This window comes from Pristis pectinata, chromosome 7 (genome assembly GCF_009764475.1).
Source record: "Pristis pectinata isolate sPriPec2 chromosome 7, sPriPec2.1.pri, whole genome shotgun sequence".
Taxonomy (NCBI): domain Eukaryota; kingdom Metazoa; phylum Chordata; class Chondrichthyes; order Rhinopristiformes; family Pristidae; genus Pristis; species Pristis pectinata.
This window is the reverse complement of record NC_067411.1, coordinates 73,569,130-73,586,615: the sequence shown is the minus strand read 5'-3', so window position 1 is coordinate 73,586,615 and position 17,486 is coordinate 73,569,130. Positions and strand designations below refer to the sequence as shown.

At 36.5% G+C, this 17,486-nt stretch overlaps 1 protein-coding gene across 8 annotated transcripts in view; it reads right to left on the bottom strand.

The window, feature by feature from the left end:
• The window catches only part of agtpbp1 (ATP/GTP binding carboxypeptidase 1), a 181,802-nt gene that overhangs the window by 66,096 nt on the left and 98,220 nt on the right, over window positions 1-17,486 (bottom strand). For all 8 annotated transcript variants that reach the window (XM_052020257.1, XM_052020256.1, XM_052020255.1 and 5 more), the window contains 7 exons: window positions 17,099-17,276; window positions 16,903-16,994; window positions 15,546-15,662; window positions 10,323-11,107; window positions 9,347-9,430; window positions 9,162-9,248; window positions 6,828-6,976 (listed from right to left, as the gene is read on the bottom strand). In XM_052020257.1, the coding sequence (XP_051876217.1) occupies window positions 6,828-6,976; window positions 9,162-9,248; window positions 9,347-9,430; window positions 10,323-11,107; window positions 15,546-15,662; window positions 16,903-16,994; window positions 17,099-17,276 (1,492 nt within the window). The remainder of the gene's footprint in view (window positions 1-6,827; window positions 6,977-9,161; window positions 9,249-9,346; window positions 9,431-10,322; window positions 11,108-15,545; window positions 15,663-16,902; window positions 16,995-17,098; window positions 17,277-17,486) is intronic.

The window sequence follows — 17,486 nt, the reverse complement described above, 5'->3', positions numbered from 1 at the left end:
ATGGAATTCTATGATTTTATACTAACTTGTGACCTAATGTTACATGCAAAACAAAGGGGAACTGCATTACCTCTTATATGCACTGCTAAATGTGGGTCAAAGAGGTCAAGAATAAATATTATGAGACTCTGCCTGTGGTACAGAACCTTGCTGTGACAAGTATGAATTAGTAAATGGGGCATCTGACTATATATTATAGTTTATGCCCTGCAGCCTATCTCAATAAATACAGTACATATTAAAAATCTCAAGGTGGTGGTGAAGTTGACAATGATATCTTTGTGTGAAAACACTGGGGCTTTCTAGCTTCAGCATACCTAACAAGTTTATTTTGCTGTGGTTGTAAATGGAGGGAGACTCACACATCGAGAACCATGGCAAAATAATTAACCCACTACCCCCACCCGCCGCCCCCCCCCCCCCCATAACGACTTAGAGATCAACTGATTTTGTTGTGTCACATACTGATTTAAAGCAACTACTTCCAAGGCACTTTCAGTAAACAAAATCATTCAAGCAAAAGCCTACAAATGCATTAAGATAAATTGTTAAATGCCCTTATACAGTATTCGACAACACTATCCATACAAAGATAAATAAAAGGGCTAAGTTAGAATTTGACAACTAGTAATGACTTAACCATCTTCAAATACTGAGAAAGATGTTTTAAGATCTCACACAAATCTAACATTACTGAAAACTGTCTCAAATGTTCCTAGGCAGCTAAAAGCTATTCAAGCCAATTTAAAATCAGGCAATAAACTAAATCAATGGAAGCTAATGATATTCCAGTTTGTCACAATCACTTTAGCTTTACGACTTTACAACTACAGTTAATATTTAAAAATATGAAAATATATCTTATGCCCAGATCTGAAATAGTAAGTTGTGAAAATTGTAGAATTGACTTTTCTTAAACCAATTGACAACTTATTTTTAAAAAAATGTATTTTATGGTCATTAGCTTACATTTTAAAATTCACAAACACGTTAAATTGCAGATTACAGTTTTTGGACAATAGACTCCTTAGTCTTCCATCAGAAGTTTCAGCAATATCATTTTAAATATAGTCCATGTGGTAATTTTATTTTTTTCCTTCAGAAAATGCAACAAATTTTCTAGAATTTAACATTTAAAGTGCAGAACCCTTGGGCTAACTTTTACCCTCTTGTACTTTCCTTTCCTCATGCTTTTATATATTTCTAGCAATTTCTGTTATAATTCTAGGTTTATGGTATTTTTCTTCTGTTTCTAAACATTTATCATATTGTGCCACTTATACACTCTTACATCATTCCTGAAACTTTACGTAAAACTGCATCTTCTTTGGAAATATCAATGGGATTACATAAAGTCAACATGGGCTTTTTAAAAGGAAAATCTTGTATGACAAACCCACTGGAAACTTTTGAGAATAGAACTGGAAGAATAAATAAGGGTAAACTAGTGAATGTGCTCCATTTGGATTTTCACAAGGCACTTGATAAAGTCCCACATAAAAGATAGGGGTGCAAAATTAAAGTTTGGGATTGGGGGTAATATACAGCATGGATTAAAGACTGGATAACAGACTGGAAACAAAATAGGAATAAATGGGCTACTTTCAGGGCATCATGAGGTATCTGACAATGGATGTGGTTCCTGCAAAAGCACTATATTCATTGTGAAATGTAGATGCCCAAACCAAATGGAGCTCAAAGGTGGCAAACATCATTCCTCATCAATGGGTGCAATGATGACTTTTGGAAAATTGGTTAAATCATAAAGTAGACACGGCTCTGGAAGAATACCTTTTGACCTTCTTTTTCTGTATCTCACTATTCACTGAGAGGCACCTTGGAACCATTAGCTAACTTCATTCCACCATGTATTTTTTTTAAACCATGTAGTATTCTTAGTCTGACAGGTGGTTTTCAATTGCCCTGCATTCCAGAAGTTTAGCGTATTCCTAGTATATGCATCTTTGCGATAAGTATTATTCATAGTAGAGAGCAGAACATTCTTATGGGTGAGCACATAATTGTTCAATTTCAGGAGTGAGATTCCAGTCCAGTCCAGAACTAGAACATAATGGTATTTTGATTATAGTGGTACTGCCAACGTCACTAAGTTGTAACATAAATGACACTCTGGTACCTGCTGCAAATATAAACAGGAGCATCACAGAAGAATCTTTTCACTTGGTATGCTGCCAGCCAACATGATGGGATTGCACGGTTCTGGACTTACTTTTTAGGGAATGAAGTAGGGCAGATGGAAGGAATATAAGTGAGAGAGCAGTATTGTGGTAGTGATCATAATTCACTTAGATTTAGCACTGTTATGGAAAAGAAAAATACCAGCAGAGGTTCTAAATTCGGGCTAGGTCAATTTTATTGGAATAGTATTTTATAAAGGTGGAAACACAAGTTGGAGGTATATCAGTCTCAGAGCAATTGGAGAAATTTGAAATTAGATTCAAAAGGTTCAGGGTAACACATCCCTACAAAGTTGAAGGGTGGGTCTCCCAAATCGAAAGGGTAAGATAATGGAAAAAAGGTAAGCTCATGTGATACACAGAGAACTTAGTACAGCAGGAAGCCTAGAGGAGCATAGAAGATGCAGGAGAGAAATTAGAAGGAAATTACTAAGTCAAAAGGACAGGATGGAAAAATATAAGCATGCAAAATTATAAAACATGTTTGGATTTTCTTTAAGTACATAAAGAAAACAGAAAACTAACGAAAGAGAAGGGAATGGAGACACTAGAGATCGCAGATGCTGGCATCTAGTATCTGGTTCCATCTGCCCGTCATCATTCACCCTTCCTCTGTCCACCAATCAACCTGCTGGCCCCCATCTCACCACACCCCCTCTCCACTTTATTCTGGTCATATTCCCTTTCCACTCTCAGTTCTGATCAGGGTTTCAACCAGAAACATTGACAATTTCTTTCCTGCCAGAGATGCTACCCTATCAGCTGAGTTCCTCCAGCAGATTGTTTGCTGAAAGAGTAGAGAATATGAGGGACCCAAAAGGTAATCTGCGTTAGAGGCAGAGGATGTGGATAAGGTTCTTAAGGAATATTTCACAGCTGTATTCACGAAAGAGGAGGACGATACCAAAGTAGGTGTGAGTGTAAATTATTGGATGGGATAAACACAGTAAAAGAGGAAGTATTAAAGAGTTTAGCATCTTTGAATGTGATCAATTACAGAGCCCAGATGAAATAAAAGTCAGGCTGCTAAAAGCAGCAAGGGATAAAATTGCAGAGGCTCTGATGATGAGTTTTCAATCCCCTCTGGTTCCAAAGGACAGGAAGACTGCAAACGTTTTGTTGTATACACAATGGAAGGAATAAACCATGTAATTACAGGCCAGTTAGTATAACTTTGATGGTAGTTGAGAAATTCTAAGTGACAATATAAACCTTCATACAGAAAGGCACAGGTTAATCTGAGACCAAGAGCATGGACTTTTGAAGCAGAAGTTCTGCTTGATTAATGATTTTTTTTTGAGGAGGGAACAAGGAGGGTTGATGAGAGGTGTGCATTGAATGTGATCCACATGAATTTTAGCAAGTCTCTTGACACTGCCCAAGACCTGGTCTAAAAAAGGTAAAAGCCCATGGGATTTGGAGAGTGGCAAATTAGATTCAAAACTGGCTCGGCGACATGAAGAAGAGGGTATTAGCTGAATGGTGTTTGTGTCTCATGCAGGTAAAAGAAACTGCCATCCAGAGAAATGAACGGTAATGCATTTGGGGAGGTGCAACAAGTCATGGGGATAAACAATAAATGGGAGGATATTGAGTTTTTGTGGAGAACAAAGGGACTAGGCTATGCATATCTACAGATTCATAAAGGTAACTATACAAATCAAAAGGGAGTTAAAAGGCAAACGGATGGTTTCCTTGATTAGTTGAGGCATAATATATAATAGGAGCAAGGTTACACTCATTAGAGCGCAGTTTTAAATACTGTTTACATTACAAGAAAGATATGGTTGCACTGGACAGAGTGCAGAGAAGACTTGAGGAGATTACCAAATCTGGAAGATTGGATAAACTAGGAACAGAGGAGGCTGAGGGGATTCTTAACTGAAGTGTATAAAATAATTATAAAGTCTGTCTGTTGTTTTGATCACCACTAACAGGTTTGCGGCCAGTGGTTGGTCTTGTACTTGTAGCCCTTAATGTAAGATGAACCCATACAAAACCCTCCTTTCCCAACGTAAGTCGGTATATAATTGAGCCAGGTGATTTGGTTAAGGAACACTTTATTTCTATGCTCTAGTCTTCATTTAGATTTTATAGGATTACATACAAATATCTATATGTTGATGAAAAACAGGCATTACTATTTTCCTTCACTTAAGTTATAAATTGACATTATTTACAAACTTAAGGATTTTAAAGTTCCATTTTTAAAATAATAGATTTCAAACTTAGCAGCCTGTAATCCCATTATTTCTATCCTTCGTTTCCTGAATGGCGCAAGCTTATAAACAAAGGAATTTGGCAAATTGTAACCAATACATTCATATTCCCTTACGACAGAGGAGGAGGTCATTCAGCCCATTGAGTCTATGCCAGCTCAGAGAACAATCATGTCCCCCACTAATTTTTCCTGAAGCTATTCTCCCCACACTTCCATCTCAAGATTCTAACACCCACCTGTACTAGAGGCAATTTATAGTGGCCAATTACTCTACAAAACTGCAAGTCATTGGGATGTAGGAAGAAACTGGAGCATCCAGAGAAGACTCATGTGGTCACATGGAAAGCACACAAACTCCACATGAAAACACCAGGGGTCAGCATTGAACTGGGTTGTTGGAGCTGTGAGGCAACAGCTTGACTAGTTATGCCACTGTGTCACCCATTGTCTTTGCAACCCCCTCTTTTACAGCCCTGAATTTCTTGCCTTTTAGTCTCCATTAGTTTTTCTAGGTTTCTTTATTGATACTAAAGTAAATTTCTCATTCTTATTAACCATCTGGTTCCCTGCTATACTTTTTGTGTTCTCGGCTGTATGGTAAGATACAGTATCTAATAATTACTGCTTATGTGCCTCCATTATTATCAGCAAGAGAATCTATTTTCAAATACTTAAATGCTGAACTAAATTTCAGATTGATCTTCACCCACCGTATTGACCGAATTCTCAATTTTAGCACTCTGCTTAGATAACAATTTGTGTGATCACCTGATAACCAATTTCTAATAAAAAAACTACAGCATCCACAAGAGCGACCATACCAACTCTGCCCCTTCTTTTAATCAGCCCCTCGGGATCTTGGATGACCAGCTTCCACTCTGGATTTGCGGGTTCAGAAATGGCTCATGAGGCCCAAGTGCGAACTGCAGAGTCAGTAGGGTGGGGGCTTGGGTCTTTGAACCGTGGGAAACTTCTACAGCAGTGAAGAAACCACTCATAGCATGGCTCAGCAACTTCTACTTCTGTAACATAGCCACACTGCCCAATCCACTGCTCACTTGCTGCTGAAACTCCATCCTGCTTTCCGTGACATTTAGACTCGTACCCTCCTGTTCGCACATTCCCCTAAGCTCAATAACCTGCACAGGTTCCCATCTAAGCCACAATATGGTTGTTAAGAATTTCAGTATTTAAAAAACAAAAATTGCAGATACTGAAGCAAGAAATAAAATAGAAAATGCTGGAAATAGCAGCAAGTCAAATAGCGTCTTTGGAGAGAGAATATCTGAGTCATCATCCTGCAATTTTCTTCTCTTTCCCCATATGCTGCCTGAACTGCTGGGCAGTTCCAGCATTCTCTTTTACTTTAGATTTCCAGTATTTTGTATCCCACAGTTCCTGCATTATTTTTTGTTCTTCTATGAAATCTTCAACTAAGATTCCTCCAGACAGACCTGATGCGATTCACAGCCTTCATACTCAGCCGGCACCATCAACTTTTGTATCATTCAGTCTCTCTTGCTCTCAACCCCACCACAGACATTTCTTTTGTCCTCTTGACTCTTTCTCTGCAATTTAATATATTTGATTTCTAATACTTCCTAGTTCTTATGAAAAGGTCATCAACCTAAAACATTAATTCAGTTTCCCTTTCCATGTTTGCTGCCTGACCAATTCAGTATTTCCAGCATTTTGTTTTTGTTTTAATATTCTCCTCTTTATTTTCAAATCCCTTCATTTCCAACACCTCTTACCCTTTCTGATATCCTCCATCCTTCCAACCAGATATCTGCTGTGAGCATCTATAATTTTAAATGTTACAACAACAACTATACTTTCATTTCCAGAGACTCTGAAATTCCCAGTCTAAATCTTTCCCTCTCAAAGAGTTTTCCCTAAAATCCACCTCCCGGTGATCCATATCTCCATCTCCTCAATATGATTTTGTCTGATAACGTTCCAACACTACACTATCACAAAATTAACTTCACTTAGGACAGTTAAAGATGCTATATGGATACAAGTTTGTTTCCATTAATTTCCTCATTTCCCACCACACTCCTCTCCACAATTAATTTTGCAAATTGACAAATGATAGGCCTAAATCTGCATGACTGCAGATCAATTTCATATGAAAAATGAGTAAGCTTAAAATAGGAATTGGAAAAACCAGTCCAAAATATGAGACACTGCAGTATTTAAGAGATCGCTTATTTACCTTTCTCCATGTGGGGGGTAAAAAGAAAAGGTGTCATAATTTGAATCTCCTACCTAAACAGACAATGACCTGGGTGCTTGAAAAAAAGAATTGTTCAAATTTGCTATGCCTGAGCTTTGGCTTAATAGATACTTATATAATTATAAAATAATAAGCTACCAATAGTTAAAAAATAAATGCAATACCTTACCATAGTTGAACTGACTATTAGACTTTTCACAGTTGATAATATTGAATCGATAAGGAATAGCATTCCGCATTCCACTCACTTCAAAGTAAAACCATTGGTGGTGATGATTGCTGTTTATATCGGAATTGAGGATCAGATCATATTCAAACCTAGAAACAGACAAAGGCAATTGAATAAGTTTGCCAAGTAGGCTTCAGACAAAAGAAAGACATCAAGGGAGAGAAACTGCCAAAAGTGTGAAACGAGCTCACAGCATCTGAACTGCCCTTTATACAGTGCCTTTGATTTTCTTTTCTGTATTTTGTTTCACATTCTGCCCCTTCTGCCCCATTGAGTCTATGCTGGCTCCTGAAGCAACCCTGACAGAAAGTAATTCTCCCCTGAGAATACTGAAACACATTCTGAAATTATCATTGGACTCATGCACAACAAGAAGTTACTAAGTGGATAATTCAGCACCTCCACCTCACTTTCCTGATGTTATACTGATCATAAGACAAGCACATTAAAATAACTTGGGCAAGTTATTTAAATGGAATTTCTATAAAGCAGCATTCATCCTGGTCCCACAAAAATATCCTGGATCACTGTCATTAACCTCTCATCTTTTTAAGATGCAGTGCCCAGTTCAGCTGTCTAGGAGATGCTAGAATTTCTGTCTCCTTAATCAGCTAGCTGGACTGTGCTGGCCCTCAAAAGAAACCTCATGGCAACTACAGTAGGCAGGTAGTGGTCATTTAGCCACCAGCCTCAAGTCAATCCAAAGTGAAAACAGTCCTTATTGTATGGTGTAATGAAACATGCACTATAAATATCATTTTACATTGATTGTCATATTAGGTTTCCAATTCTTAGATTAACGAGAAAATATACTTCAAAGTACATTTTATTGAAAAGCATTTTCAAATATCCTGAGCCATGAATGTCACTGTGTTATACATGTTCAGGACTGAATTCCTTGATTCAAGAAGGAGCTCCAGTGAGTATGATGCCGAGTGCCAATCATGAAAGAGAACGGAGGAGGGCTTACAAACATAAAGAATTAGGGTTAGAAGTGGATAAAATGATGTGATAGAGTTGTTGCTGGAGGGGGATTCAAAGGTCTTAGGGTTTGGAAAAGATGGGAAGAAATTCAAAGAAGGGGAAAGCTACAGTGGGGTTCTAGCTGAGGCATGTGTAGTAATTTCAAAGGAGTAGCATATTAACTGTGAATGCTGTATTACTCAAAATATTTATTGCTATATGTCTTTAATTCAAATATTATGGTTCACCCCACCAATGGAGAATCAATGTTGCAGATAGATCAAAGAAAAGTTGGCACTATAGCAATCAAAGGTGAGAAGGGAGATGGGGGGAAAGTAAGCCCAAGGATGTCCATCAGCTGCAAATTTTAAAGGAAGATTTTGTTCCATTATCTCTCACTTATCACACCACAATTTCTGCCACATACTCTGTCCACTTCTTACCCTTGCTAGTTCTTAAATCTCAGCTTTAGAATTTGCTTTTATATCATTTGAAGCTTCCTTTGTTTGCATTTAGTATATACAGTACAAGCTATAAAGAACAGTTATTGTTATCTCCTCATTTACTGTAGAGAAGCTGACCAAAAGGGAGCAGCAGGATTATCTTTACAATCAGAACTAGCAAACAAGGATTTAATAAATAAACAAGTTAATTAAATAAAGATATAAAAAGTAGAAAAACGGTTTGATTAATCCCCTTTTTATTGACGAAGTGTCAACCCAAATAGAATGTGTACTAAGTGTAAATCAAAGGAAATGGGGATTGGACAAGAAAGAAATCAGCCATGGTATTATTACACAGTGTGATATATGGCTTTTCACAAATTTTCACATAAAGATATTAAATAAACCAGAATTGTGGAATTTCAGAGAAGATCGTGGGAATGGAAAAGAAATTAGTTATGCCAACTAAGTTAATCACAGCATTTTACATAGAGCTTTTTATCTTACTTAACAAAAAAGCAGCTGCAACAATTCATTGTTGGCATCATAAATGGAGACCACTGCACAAATTGCAGTGTTGCCACTCATTTTCCAATATTTGAAGTAGTATTGGTAGAAGGTGTTCATGGAGATGGAGGCAAGGAGAAAGTAACTGCCTTAAAGACAGCCCTTCCAACATCAATAACAAACAGTGAGGTAATCTGAGAGAAAATGCTATCCCCAGACTAAGATCTGCTAATCTCTATTACAGAACAATTATTTAAAATTAGCTTATAAAGAAAATTATTCAATATTTAGGAATATTCTAGTTAATTCAAATGACTGAATTTGTTTCTGCCCCTTCCCAAAATAAACTCAACCACCTTACTTTCTGATTTGAATTGCTTTTCGAAGATTCCCAGACTCAAATTGTGAATTGAACCTCAGAGTTTCTCCATCTTCGGGTATAGGATAGCTAAGTAAGAAAGGAGAATAAAAAAGCATCCACTTAGTAACATCGTAGGTGAAGATTAAACTACAAAGCTGAAAAATGGCAACCTTTATTGAACTCACCTGAGAAAATCAAGATCATATACAGTTTTGTCAATAATATCATTTGCATGAATTAGTCTCTCAATATCTTGGAATATTTTTGTTCTGTAGTAGAAAAAATAATGCATATAAATGCAATTTTTGCACACATATGTTAACAGATTTTTTTTTTAAAGAGAGTATTGTTTTAATTGATTATTCATAGTTTAAAATAAAGGGAGTTAGGGAAAGTAAATTATTCAAACAACATCAACCAAGCCTTTTCAAAAACAACTCACGGATCTAATTCATTTATTTAGTTTGAAGTTTAAACATATGCTTAACAATTAATAGACTTGGATACCTCTTTGTCATCTATACAAATAACTAAAGCAGTTCATAACAACTAATAAATATTTTAATGAATTACAATTCATCCTATAAGAATGTTGTATGAATGCTGATTTTGTTTAAATCTTGCCATTCACCTTATGATTAAGAGGCTTAAGAATTAAATAAGAGTTGAAGATAACTGATGTCCATTGTATCTTTAACAAGAAAGATTTGTTCTCATACCTCTGTGCATTACCACTGATATAACAATTCTAAAATAGAGATATTTTTGCCTTTCCAAGAGCTGTAAATTGTAACATGCTCTATTTAATTTCTTTATTTTATTATCTATATAAGAAATATTTGTGCATTACATCATGTGCAACATTTTGTGCAAGTCTTTTAAGATGGCAAAACTTTAATCTCAAAATATTTTCTATTCTTCCAATTCAATGCTAACATACAGGACAGTTAACTCCTCTAAAAATCCAGCAAGATATCATTTTACATGTGACCATATATTCCTTTCAGTCTTCCCCTCTTTTTACAGTATAAAGGCTTATGAATCCATATTTTACATTGAGATTGTCTGCTTTATCATTTTTCTCAGTTCTGGCAGTGCCTTCTCCTTTCAATGAGGTTTCTCAGTGTAATGCTTTGAGATAGCAATCATTTGCATGCTCACCTTTGTACACCGTAGGGTCTTTCTATGAGAGGTTCCTTGAATGGAGGTGGAATATGGCCAAAATAATCAGGATAAGCCACTTCACCGTAATCGGGAACAGATTTAGTCTTTTTAACAATTTCAACATAAAGGTCAGGGTCATGAAGTGGTTGCAAGACCCCTGGCTCCGGTAACTCTGAAAATCCTGGTTCTTCAGAACTTAAAGAGGACTCATCCTCGGCATCAGTGTCAATGCCAGAACAGCACAATTGACCTAGCTGGGTACCAACCTGTTGCCAAGATGGAGGCTGACCAAATGATGAAACAAACAAAGACTTTCCACAGCCAGAGATCTGCTGACAGGTTTTGCTGCAAGTTTCTCCCAGAGTCAAAAATCTGGGCTTATTCTCAACTCCACTTTCACACCCAGGTTTCCAACATCTAACATCTTCAGAAGCATTAATACAGTGCAGTGACATACTGTCGAAGCCTTTTGTAATCTCATTGTTTAGGCATTGTGTAGGTGCATGTCCATTTTGTTTAAAGTACTGAGAGTTAACATTATTTTTGCTCTTCTCTGTACTGTGCAGCTCCATATGTGTTACTGGTTTATGGTCATGTCCAGTTCCTTGATAAACATTAGGTAGAATTTGCTGGCTTTGTGGAATATTACTTTCTTTAACACTTGCTCTAATTGCATTATTTTTTGATGATGGCTCTTCTGCTGTCGGCACAATAATGGGTCCTGTCCGTTTAACATCAGATCTTGACAGACTGGCGTTACTTTTTTCAGTGAAGTTATATGCCTAGAACAAAGAAAATATAAAATAAACTAAAAATGAATATTCAGGCAACTGAATTGGAGAACTGTTTCCATACAAGTTTGCAGACCATAAAGCTGGGTCTATGACTGAGGTAAGTCATGACTGAACATGGCTTACTTAAATCTATTTTCAATTACATAGATATCCCAAAAGTTAACAGTAATGCCAATTTTTTTTTAATCTATCTGCAACATTGATTCTCCATTGGTGGGGTAATCCATAATATTTGAATTAAAGACATAGCAGTAATGCACTAAGATTTCTAATTCTCTTTCAATCTCTGCAGCAATGACGAGAAGTCAAGCTCAATGACTTCTGAGCCAATTGGATGAGTTAACCCGGGTCAACTCTTTGAAAACTTATTTTGTTCTTTGAGAGATCAACCCAGGTGTACTAAAAAGTTTTGGTAATTATAACACTCTTCCACACATTTACTTCCAATCTTGCTGTTCTTCCTCACCTTGCTTCTTCATGTGATGTGGCATCACTATCCCCTTACTATCTTGCTCTGTTGATCATCATACACGTATGAACTTCAGAAGCGAGGGTCAGCAGACTGGCTATCCTACAAATTACTGCTCTTGCCCAGTATGGACAGACATAAACTTTGCAAGTGTTGTTGGATTGTAATTGGATATATTTAATTGCCCCAGGAAAAATAAGACTAATAATTACACCCACCTACAAATTAATTCACTCTGCATAGATTAAAGGTTATCTAGATCATTGAACTAGCGTGCATCTGTATTGAATACATTCACTGAAGCACTGTAGAAGTAGAAGATTGAAGTTTACCACATTAACTCCCAAATATCCTTGGTTTAAGGAATACTTGTTTCAAAATAGAGGGGGGAGGGGTTCTGGAAATGAATTCAACCAAGAGCTGGGACCAGTAAACAAACTGATGGAAAGCAAGAAATTTTTATGTAAGAAATGGCCAGGTTTGTTGAAATCTATAACTAAAAAATATTTTAAGTTTAAACTGGATGTATAATTTTCCTTCAATGCACTGTAGATCTTTCGATTATTGGGCCAGATCATGCTTACATGTAGCCAGTGACTGCAGTTACCTCTTCCTTGCTAGTCAGTTCAACTCTAACTGCTACTAATTTAATTCTCTTGGGCTACCCACTGGGCTATCAAATTTAGTGCTACAGAACAATAATGCAAAGTTAAAGGACCAGATACTTTATGCCAGTATAGAAGCAGGAGTTGGCCATTTGGCCCCTCTTGCCTGCTCTGCCATTCAGTAAAATCATAGCTGAGCTTTTACCTCAATGTCACTTTCCTGCACTAACTCCATTGCCCTTGATTCCCTAAAACTCTGTCTTGTCTATAATTAGTGATTGAGCATCCACAGCACACCCACAAAGAGAATTCCAAAGATTACTTCCTCCTGGTGAAGAACTTTTTTCTCATCACAATCATGAATTCTTGACACCTTAGCTTGTAGCTGTTCCAGACATGAGTCAGGGGAAGCATCATCCCTGCATCTAACCTGTCAAACTCCACAAGAATTTTGTACGTTTCAATGAGATCACCTCTCATTTTTCTAAACTCTGGAGATCTCTCTTCAGAGGACAATCCCCCACTCCAAAAATGTCCTCTTTCAGCGCTATTCCAGTTGTTGATAGGAAGTTGCATCTGGTTAACACATTGGGGACAATTGATTAGATTTGCTGCACTTTTGATAACAAAATGTTTAATTAATAATCAGGTTTTTTTGATTAAACAGAAGAATTTAAATTTTCTCATAAGTGCACTGGTGCAAAAGAAAATAACGTGGAGAATGTTTGGGATGCTGTATTAGGTTTAGAGCAAGGAGATGAAGTTAGATAGAAGACTGAAGTACATCTAGTGCATGAAAGATTCTGACCTCCAGAATGGATGCCAAGACCTGCAGTAGTCTACTTGGTGATCCTGTGATGTAGTTTGAAAGGAGGTTCTTAAAAAACATTTCCTTTCAACCACTCTTTCAAATTAATTGTCATCTTTGAGTGCAAGAGTACTGGTCAGAGAGAGGGAAAAAGCAAACAGTGCATGGGCACTATCTGGGGAGTGTTTATTTAGTTTTAAGGAAAGGAAGAATGTGAATTTATAGAGCTTCTTTAAAATTCCTTGAACATTCCAAGTTGCTTTACATCCAACAAATTACCTTTGAAGATCTGTTTTTACATTGTAGCCTATTCCAGAAACGAATCTGTAGAATAAGGTTCCAGAAGGAACCAATTATTTTTCTCATCTTATACGTGACATGTTTGCTTGGACTCTGCTTTTTTTCTTGAATAAAGTCAAACCCAAGTTCCATCCACTACCATCCTCCTCTGTTTGCCTGAACTTGTTTTGCACTTGAACAACTTCTCTTCCATCCTCCAAATAAAAGCTATTTCTGCAGGAACCCATATAGGCTTGCCCTCTATCAGGGATATATAGAAAATCTTTGTTCCTCTTTCATCCATTTTTCTAGTAAACTGGTAATTGCATTTGTGCTACATTCCACTCTCACCCCAAATTAGAAAATTTCATCAACTTTGCTCCCAATTTCCACCTTTACCTCATCTTCACAAGGTCCATCACAGACCCTTTCCTGTCCTATCTTGACTACACCAAGTGAAAAGTCAGCAGCAACCCACATTTCTTCTGAACACAGCAGAAGAGGGGAAGAAGTTTTTAGGAATTTCATCTACTTTTGGCTCAATAACCACTTGATTTTTAATGCTGAGGTCTATAGAAAACTAACCTGCTCATTCATTACTGTTTTATCATCTGGCGAAAGCCATTCTTGATCCTTGCCATGGATTTACTTGGCAACCACTACAAAGAACATTAGACAATAATGGTTCTCTAAACTTCAGCCTACGTGAACTACTTAGATGCTAGAGGTAATCAAACAGTATAGGAAATAATTGTTGTCTCTCTCAAGGACTTTAGTTCATTTTATTTACTATTATTTGGAAAATTAGTAAGGACACCAGTAGATTAAAAGAGCACCATTGTTCACTTGTTCTTTTATTTACTAGGTTAAAATATTTTTGGAGATCATATTTCTTTGAAAAGGGATTATTTTGTACTTCAAGATCTTTTTTTGAGCCTTCAGGGGTAAAGTGCAAGAAATAAAATAAAAGAGTAAGAATCAAAAGGCACAAACATAAAAATATTCCTCCAGAAGCCAATCGTAAATGTCAGTAAAGCTAAACACTAAACTTCACATCAGCAATCATTACATCAAAACAAGTTAACAAGAAATACCATGTAGAACTTTGGACCTATTCACATTACATCACTCGGCCCATATATTATGGGCCAAAGGCATTTAGCAAGTATCGTCAACATGATTTTAAAACATAAAAGTCTTAATTTACTTTCACTTATAACTTTTTCCCTCGTTGCCTAATGTATGGCTCCTCATCTTAGTTTTGTATTTCAGATCCAGTATCCAAGTTTGGACCAAAACTTCAGTAAAGCCTGAGCAAGTGGTCCTGAAGGCAGCCACACTGATCATCATGTAACACATTATTAATTAAATGGTACTTGATATCACTATTGACAACTCCTTTTATCACTAATAATGGCTGAACCTTGGCTGATAACACTGTAATTGGTTGTGGATGGAACTGTCTTGCTTTTGGTCGACAGGACACTGGTGCAATTTTCCGCATGGCTGTGCGGATTCCAGTATGGTGGTTTACAGGAACTACTTAGCTAGGAATCCAGCTAGTTTGGGAGCACAGAATATCATCACTAGAGCTGGGATTTCATGGGGCCATGATCTAATCTGTGTCCATATATTTGAAGATAGCTGGGATTGGCTAGCCGTGTGATGTGAAGTTATATCTATTTTACTTTGTTGAAGCATTTATAATGCCATTCTAAACCATGGCCTCACAGGGACCTAATATAAATTTGTCATATTCACTAATGCTGGTGAATCAAATATGGCAGCAAATGTCAAGATTTTCTTGGGTTACTGTCAAGCAAGGAACATGCTGCAGAATATAAGCAGCACAAATATAAAGTAGTCTTCCATTAGCGAATCCCTGTGCTCAATTCCTCAGTTCCTGAAATATGTGCCATGCACAACTAGTTGAAAATATTAAGCCGCTAAGGTTTACTAAAGACACTTAGAAGACCTGCTCGGTCGACAGATTTTTTCAGTAATTTCTGATGGTTTTACCTTTCGTTTCCAACACTAGGCATTAACGTCAAAGAGAATGCTGACTCAAACTAGTGTCATCCTGCTCATTTTTCACCTCTCTGCCACATTATTCAGTGTAGAATATAACACATTGCAGCCTTACTGAATAGGTGCAGAAGGTGTCGTTGGCTGCTCTAATGGAAGATGAAGACTAACACCTGTATTGCTGCCCAGTTCTGAAGTGTTTGATAGAGAAGTACCCAAAGCAGAATGGATTGTCTTTACCTGAAAGTCTTCCATGAGCTCTGGGAAAAACTGCTTGTAAATTTCCAATTCTTCTATTGGCCGCCCCAAATCTTGCACTGGCTTTAACTTACTAAGGTCAGTTTCAATATCGTCATTCTGAAAAGAAACATTTATGTAAAGAACATGTTTTATTTCTTTTATTAATAGAGCTCCAAATGTTTCTACAGTCAAACAATGTTCAATGTTACATCTAAGTTAAGTACTTCTGCACTCTGCGTGCATCTTGCTCACCCACTGGATCTGGAAATATTTATTAAAATGATTGTCTTTTTTTTACATTTTCTGAGTTGTTAAAACAAGATGTTTCATAACCTGTACACAGCAGGTTTTCAAATTTTACAAGCAGTGCTTAAAGAATGGGATTAGAATCATCCACTAAAAATTAAAGTCTCAGAAGAATGTGACTGCAGAACTCAATTTAGAAATTGCTAGAACAGATCTATTAAATCATCCTCAAGAGTGATATTTTGCATTGGAAAATAAGGTGCTTTCTCTTAAATAAAGACAACGTTATCAAAAATTGTAGAAACTCAAAAACCTATAGATTATGCTTTTACAAAACAATTCACCAAAAGGCTTTTAATCTAAAAAAACAACTCGTTTCACTCCAGGCCAGACCACGCAAGGAATAGAAAGGGATGTGAGTGTAACGAGAATGGTAAAATATTCACAGATGTCAGAAGAGATGCAATTAGAACTAGATTTCTATAATAAATGTCTGCTTTCACTATTTTCTATCATTTCACCAAAAACTAATAGCAACATAGGTTTTTCCCCATGCAGGTGCCATCTAACATGGAAAACATGTCCTTGTGATTTTTGTTTTGTATAGCTTTCTCTACTGTAATCAAGGAAAACAGTTAAATGGATGAAAAATTGAAGTATTTATGAATTAGCAACCCTGTAAAGTATCTTGTAAATATACAACATTGCTGTACGAGGTCTAGGTGAGATTTTTCCATGTTTGCTTAGCAAATTCTCTGGATCTAGAAGTACTACTGTACTGTGTACATATTGTAGCGGCCTCACAGATATCTCAAAAGATTTTTTTAAGAAATAGTTAAGTTTCTACATTAATCTTATGTGTATGTACCAACCATTAATTTCTATAAAATGTAAAAAAGATTATCTTAAATTTGAGCTGTTTCCTTCCTGATTTGCTGCCTTTAAGAATCCTTAAGAAGGCAGCTCTGCCACCTTGATGTGTGATTTAATATTCCAAGTATCAGCCTCTGTAATTATTTAACTCATTATCGCCATGCATCTTAAAGGAAATATCTTTTTTTAGTGTCAATTCTTAGAATTAGTTCAACTTGTAGAAAAGTTGCTCCAGTACCTTCTTGTTTTCATTTTCTTCTTCTTCATTTTCATTGTCTGTTTCCACTTCCGTATCATCAGTATCGTCACTTTCATCTACAACATCATCAACTAAAACAGAAGAACTGTTTTTAAAAAAGAATGCTTATACTTCCAAATAAATTCTCTGTTCACTTTCATTTTAGGGTTGAGGAAGGCTGTTTCTAAAAACCTACCTTCAGGAGCTAAATTATAGATCTGTGCTACAGGACCACTTATTGGAATTACTGGCAACTGGAACTGGTAAACACTTTTAATAGTTGGAATGGGAAGACGATTTTTAGGGAAACATTTTCTCATAATGAGGCTGGAGATATTGACCAGAGGGTCTAGGGTTCTCACTGAAAGACAATCCTGAAAAAGAAATAATGCAGAGGTCAACTCTCTCTTTAAAAGTATTACAATCCCAGAGTGCATTTATTAGTTCATAAAAGACAAAGCTAACATTTGTTTAGTGTGGCTGTTAAATGCATTAGTAATAAAAATGCTAACCTTCAATAAAAACATTTGAATTGTAAATTGCTTAACTTTTCAAAAGAAGTTCATGCACTAGGCATACGTGCA